The following is a 7,049-nucleotide window of genomic DNA, read 5'->3' on the forward strand; positions in this document are numbered from 1 at the left end:
TGCCCACCTTTTTTTTTCTGTTTGTAGATGGAGCCTGCTGAGCTGTCCCGAGCTTCCCGCTGTTCCGAGCGAGTTCCTTTGCAACCCTCGGAGCAGGGAGGTTCTCGGGGTGTTTGGGGCAGGTGGGGAGCAGCCCGGCCGCCTCATGTACAGCCTCTGCGTGAGATTTGACAAGCACTGACACCATCTCTGGGGGTGTCCAAGGAAGATTCCTGCAGGTTTTCATTTACCTGGAATAAAAAAAAGAAAGCAAAAGGATTTGAATGATTGTTGGAGGTTTAGACTCCATGATTTTTATCAACATTTCAACACAGCTGCCCCGGTAAAGTGCCGCAGTGCCCTGTGCAGCCAGGTGGCCGCTGACTGAGACCGAAGCAGCCAGGAGCGCGGGGCTGAGGCACCCGCTGCGCCCCAGGTGCCGGAGCATCCACGAGCGAGGGATGTGGCTGTTCTTCCCGAATCCTCTCTGGGAAAGAAGGTAACAGAAGCGGCGGGATGCACCCGCGCTACAGCTGGGAACAGATTTCAGAGCTTCCCCAGGCTGCGGTGGGACCCCCCTCGCGCAGGCAGGTGCCCAGGCTGCAGGTGCACACCCCGGCCCCGCTCCAGCGGGAGCACGAGCGGAACGCACCGGGGCACGGCTCAGCCCCCCCCCGCTGCCAGGGCCCCCGCCCGCCCCGGCTGCGTTACCGGCCCGGCCCGCGCCCCCCGCCGAGGCGGCGCCGGCAGAGCCCGGGGCTCGGGGCCGGCGGGCAGCGCCTTTCCCCGGGGAAGGGCCCGGGGCGGGCGGAGCGGCGCGCTGCAGCCAGGCCGCCCGCAGGCGCGGGAGGGGCGGGAGCAGCCCGGGGGGAGCCGGGCCTGCCCCCTCAGGGGCAGCCCGGGGCCGCGCCTCCAGGGAGCGCCGTGCCGTGCCGTGCCGGCCCCGCCCCCGGGCGCTGGCGGCGGCCGCGCCGCGCTCCCCGCCCTGCCAGGCCTGCGGGCGCCATGGGGGCCGGGGGGCTGCGGGCGCAGGCGGCGCTGAGCGCGGCCCTGGCGCTGGGGCTGTTCCTGCACCGCACGGGTGAGGCGGGGCCGCCGCCGGGGGGAGGCAGCGGCGGGGCTGGGCCGGGCCGGGCCCGTGGGGGAGCGGGGCCGGGGGTGCCGGGCCGGGGGGCGCCGCGGGGCCGGGGGGGACCCTGGGGTGTGGGGGGGCCCGGGGCGCGCTCGGGACCCCCGCCCGGCGCCGCCTGTCCCCCGGCGCCCCCGCCCCCCCGGCTGCGGCCCCGTGCTGAGGGCGGCGCCCCCGGCCCTTGCAGAGCTGCGGCGGCAGGAGGAGCGCGGGGAGCTGCTGGCGCCGCTGGTCTTCGTGCTCCTGGTGCTGGGCTCCGTCCTGCTGCACGCCAGGGTGTCCCGCATGGATCCGGGCTTCGTCGCGGCGGAGGAGGAGCTGGAGGTACCGCGCGGGGCCCGGCAGCGGCTGCGGCGCCGGGGGGAGGGAGCGCGCGCGGCGGGCGGCTCCGGGCCCCGCACCGCCCTGGGGCTTCGTACCGGCCGTAGGGCCCCGTGCTGCCCGTGGGGCTCCGTACCGGCCAGACGTGGGGCTCCGTACCGGCAGCGGGGCTCAGGCTTGGGCCGTCTCTCACACCATGCTCCTGCCTCAGGTGCACCGTGCCGTTTGAACATGAGTCTTCTCCTACGGAATGTATACGTGACCTATTTCATGTTAACTGCTGCAAAATGGTACACGTGCAAAAAACCCCAAACTGAACGGCGAGCTAGGAAGGGGGGGTGCGCTCTGCAGCTCCATTTATCCAGCTGTTCATGGATTCGCTGCCCTCTCAGAGGTTGTGTACACAAACAAGTTACAGGGAAGTAAATGGAGATGCAAAATGTCAGTAACTGAGATAGAGTCTGCTCGGGCACACCGCCTTATAGATTGTGTAGGACAAAAGCGTTACCAATTTTAATCATCCATCATTAATGTAATTGTTGGCTTTGTTATGAACAAGTAGCACTGCTTGTACTGAAAAGGCATCGTTGTTGTGTTTGTAAGTGAAGTCTAACCGTGTTTATTTTTGCCCCCAAGTGTAGCACTGGGATCACTGTGGGATCTTGTCCGCAATTATTTCTGCCTCTGTGCAAGTGCTCTTTTTGATGGCTGCAGGAGTAGCCTGTTCGCTCTTGCTCTACCTTAACTGTCTGCAGCTTCTGTAGGGATTCTAAGGAATTATTTTCTTTAACCTTCCTAACGCCAGAGATAACCAGCAGCGTGTAGCTGTTAAATAAAAGGATCCAGACAGCTCAGCTGTACCAAGACAGCAGAAACAAAACCTCCTTAGTTCCTCCCTTTCTCTTTTTTTGTAGGCAGGCAAGAGTGAAGAACAAAGCCTGGTGACACCCCAAGTTCCAAGTAATATTAAGATGCAACGCTGCGGTTACTGCATGGTGAAGGTAGGCATTTATAATGTGCTAGAAGAGGATAGGATGATCAATTTGCAAGCTTACATTTTCTGGCAACATCTTTGTTCAGCTCCTGTTGCCAGTGTTTTTCTGCTCTGACATTGCTGCTCACTGCTCAGTGGTTTGGAGGTGCAGCAGATCTGATTAATTCTGTCAAAGGGTCTCTCTCCTGCTGAAAAACTCACAGAAAAAGTAAATACAACTAGCAAACTAGATTCTGATACAGCCCTTAATTGAGAAGTGATCCAAATAAATTGCATAGCTAAAGATGTAGTAGTGATGAACGCTGGAATGTATGCTCTTTTTCCAAGGCTGAAACAAGTTCCTGCTGGCTTACAGAAACAGGGATCTTTTGCCATGGGAAAACGTATTCTACGTTCTTACTGCCGTGTCAATCAGAGCTTACAGTATTGTTAAAAAGGTTATTTTGAAAGTATCTTGATAGTCAGAAAGGCAGGTGAGCATGACATATGAGAACTGTTGGTAGCTGTGAGCTTGTTTGGAAGCCCAAAGCCAACAAAACATAAGGCTAAATTGTAAAAGGTAGCATGAAAGAAAAATTAGAGCAATTAAATTAGCTCTTAAAACACTGCCTAAAGCCTAGAAAGGCCTGTTTTCAGAGTGATCCCTATCAGTTTAATAAAATCAAGCATTATCCCAGCTTCCGTAAATTCCTGAAGAGTATCTACTGGGAGAAGTGAGCTTATTGTAAAAGAAAAAGCTGGCAAAACATCGATATGCTTCAGGGAACAAATCCTAGGAGGTGCTACTTTTCTCAGCCAGGTCTTTCATCTCCTCTGCTCCTGGTACTTCGAGCCACTTTCCTGTGCGTCTTGTATTCACACAGAAGCAGAGAGACTTCCCTCCTCTGTGCAGTCCCGTGAAAACATCCCATCCCTGCCCACTTTATCCAATAGCAGTGGTCCTCGTTTTTCACCTCAATACACCACTCGTGCTTTCCCGAACAGACCGATTGGCTCTATCTCCCTGCTTTGCACACTGGGCTTCCTATAAATAGGTAGCTAATGAGTAAGATGCATAGAGAGAAGTAGTGTGGAGGAGTCGTTTAATCTGAATCTCACTCATGTGGATCTGTGCCAGGGGAATCATGATCCCCTTTAGTTGTGTTTAGCAATGTTTATGTTGTGCTGTTATCTCAAAACGGAGTGCTTTTAGGACAGTACTGCTGTGGAGGAAGACAGTTCTGCGCTATGTTCCCTTCTACTGAACGGGGAGTTGAACAGCAGTGGACTAGTGCTGACGGGTTTTTTCCTTTTTGTTTGTTTCTGTTTTGCAGCAACCAATGCGAGCCAAGCACTGCCAGCTGTGCCGGCACTGCGTCCGGCGTTATGACCATCACTGTCCCTGGATTGAGAACTGTGTAGGAGAGAAGAATCACCGCCTCTTCATAATCTACTTGAGCGTGCAGCTTGTGGTTCTGCTGTGGGGGGGTCACGCTGCTTGGTAAGGCCTGGAGGTGGCACTTTGTCCTTTAAGACTGTTGAAAGTTGAGTGCTCCTGGAGCCCCACCGAAGCGTTTATGTGAAAGGTAGCGGTGACTGGATTGGCTTTGTGTCTTCACCCTCTTCTGCATCCTGGAGCCCCCTAATCTGCTGAGGGACAACACAGCTGATCAATAGTTGAGCAGGATTTAATAATTTAGGTTTCGTTGTTCATCTTTGTTTTAAGCTTAAATTAGCAGAATTAACAACAGTACAAAAGCTGACTAATTTTGTTTCAGTTACTGTGATACTGTCTTTGTTTACAAAGCCAAGTACTGGAAACTCCAGCAGGGTTTCAGCTGTGTGCCTGTTGGGGAGAGGAGTTAACAGAAGGCATTTGTCTCTCTCCGCTGTCAGGGGAACCAGCATCCTTTAAACTTCTTAGATTTTATGTCACGCTGGTGCAGTCTCTTTAAGAGTTTATAGTATATTAACTCTCTGAGGTTCACAATTCACAGAAGGTCATTAGTTATGAATTGAATTTAAATGTGCCATAAAGTTTGCTTGGCTCATGTAAGTAGTTATACATCTTTAACCGCAAATTTATTTCTCTTTGAATTGAAAGGTCAGGCCTCTACTTTGAACAGTCCTGGGACTGGCTGTGGCACAACATTTTCCTCCTAATGTCCTTCCTCCTGATGGCCATATTCAGCATTGTTGTCCTGCTGCTGCTTGTGTCACACCTCTATCTGATCTCATGCAACACCACCACCTGGGAATTCATGTCACATCATCGCATCTCCTACCTGCAGCACTCCGAGTTGGAGAATCCCTTTGACCAAGGGGTAATCCTCAATCTCTGGAGATTCTTCTGTTCATGCCACCTCACTGCATGGGAGAAAATCTATTTTCACAGGAACAATGAGCCTGTCTAGTCACGGTAGCAGTGACCTGGTAGAGTGCCAACACAGCTGCAGGTTGCTGGGTAAAGCTTTGCTAACACAATTGCTGCCATTGCCTTGCAGGGGACTTTAGTACATCATGAACTACAGGACCCGTTCCACAACCTGTTTGTTATGCAAATTACATTTAAAGGATAGTCAGGATTAATTTTTTTATATATGAGTAACACTGTTGTTAAAGGCAACACACTGGTTCTGGGAAGGCCAGCAGAGGTGATTTCTGAACCAAGCAAAAGGTATCCCTCTCTCTAAATTCACTTCCGTTCGTTAACTGCATCCGCGTCTCTCCAGAAGAGATGCAAGAGTAGTGTGAGGATGCATGTTCATTTCTCTTCCCCAAAGTTTCCCCTCTCGCTGCTAAGGAACAGCAGCTATTACAGACAAAACCAGCCAGAATCAATATAATTCCTGTGGCCTTTCTTCAGCGTAATTCTCACTGTGAGAACCGCAGTGCCTTTTGTCAGTAGTGTTGGGCATGTAATAGAAATATTTGAGTAAATATTTGGAAAGTCAAAAGCAAATTTCATTTTGACCACATGCCTCAGCTTAATGCTTTCCACAAAGATTTGAGGCTTAACAGTGTTAATGTGCATGAGAAACAGCTGTAAGGCACGAAATTCAGCTTATGAGATAATTAGCTTGTACTGTGTGATGCTCTGACCAGCTTGCTAAGTGGTTGGTTTTAAGTTGATGGTGCTATTAAGGATTCATGGACTATTTTGAATCAATTCAGCAAAGAATGGTTTCTTTAGACAGAAAAGCATTGCTTGCCTACTTAATTATTTCTGCAGATGCCTTTACTGTAGCTTGTGGAGAGAGAACCAGCAACGGAGGTGGGTACCTAACTGCCTGGCTCAGGTAACACGGCTGGCAACACTACTACCCCAACACACTAGTAAAACTTTAGTAAAAGAATACAAAGTTTCAAGGCAAGAGGAAAGATTCTAGGACCCATTTGTTTCATTGCGAGGAGGGGGCGGTGACAGCTTTCTGGGATAGCAGCACGCTTACTAGTTTTCCATTGTAGTAAGCGGTCGTACTTCCAAGTTTCCATGCAGAACTAAAAGGAAGTTTGGGATGACCAATTTTAGCTTTAAAAACAGAAAAGGCTCTGGTGTGAATTTTAATCCTGGTCCTTTTCTGTTTAAAAAACAGCACCATGACAAAACCTTAGTTAAAATTATTTTCTGCCTTAATTGCCTTGGCTCAGGAATTAACACCAGCTCAAGAGCACATCTGGCAAGCTGGTAGGATGCACTCAGGGTTTAACTGATGAGCACTTACGAAAGGACACTGTAAATACATCATGATAGTCCAAAAGCAGTTTAAAAACGGCAGAAGGATTCCTTCTTCTGACCAACCCCGGAGTTTGTAATCTGTGTCCTGTCTGGCTTGTTCAGGGTAGAAAATCCTACCAGAGGGATATCAGAACGCTAAGAATTGTCTTCCTAACAATGGTACGCCATCCAGAAAGGATTCTGCAGCATGTTTGTGTCAGCGTGGTACCTGCTGAGGTATGGCTCACCTGCCAAAACAGTTTTTGCTCTGTTTGGTGGTTGTTTTTAAAATGCACTGGGATAGTAATGTACAGTCTTTTTTACTCTACTATAAATGATAAATTAAAAGAGTAAATATGCCTTTTTTGGTTCTTTATGCCTCTCCCTTTGAGCCCAAGTTCTAGGTTTCACCTCTGCTAACAATTCAGTCCTACTTACCACTTTACAGAGGCCTTGACCTTCAGAATGAGTCACAAAATACGCTGAGGGGCCAACAGCAAGCCAACCGTTTCTATTCAAACGAGCGAGGGAGAATGTGTATCCTGCTTTAAATGGGCTGTTACACCGCAAGGCAGAGCAGGAGGTTGAAAGAATATTTGTACCTTGAAATTTTCAGCAGCAGTTATACTTGGCTCTAAAAACAGGAAATCTAGGTTCAGTGTGAATTACTTGTTTTGCACAAACATAGCTCTTACCTCTCTGAATCCTCAGGCACTTAGACCAGCCATGATTTAATAGTGGCAACTTGCTAGCTGCACCTGAACCTTATCTCCAGATGTAGCACAATTACATTAGTTCAACTTCTGCCTACCTCTGTTGAAGACGGAGTGAAAAGAGTAGTAGCTGTGCATCCCTGTTTGTCACCAGTGGGATGCTTCATTTCTGGATACCCTTCCTTTTTTTGCCCAACAAGCTAACATTACAAATTT

General features: G+C 50.4%; 1 protein-coding gene across 1 annotated transcript; it reads left to right on the plus strand.

Annotated features, from left to right (window-relative positions):
• The first annotated feature begins 949 nt into the window (after positions 1–949).
• On the plus strand, positions 950–6,484 carry ZDHHC12 (zinc finger DHHC-type palmitoyltransferase 12). Its single transcript, XM_037401229.1, has 5 exons — positions 950–1,060; positions 1,296–1,432; positions 2,344–2,430; positions 3,737–3,903; positions 4,507–6,484. The coding sequence occupies exons 1-5, from the start codon at positions 985–987 to the stop codon at positions 4,814–4,816; spliced, it is 777 nt and encodes a 258-aa protein (XP_037257126.1). The 5' UTR covers positions 950–984; the 3' UTR covers positions 4,817–6,484.
• Positions 6,485–7,049: the final 565 nt, after the last annotated feature.

This window comes from Falco rusticolus, chromosome 9 (assembly GCF_015220075.1).
Source record: "Falco rusticolus isolate bFalRus1 chromosome 9, bFalRus1.pri, whole genome shotgun sequence".
Lineage (NCBI taxonomy): Eukaryota > Metazoa > Chordata > Aves > Falconiformes > Falconidae > Falco > Falco rusticolus.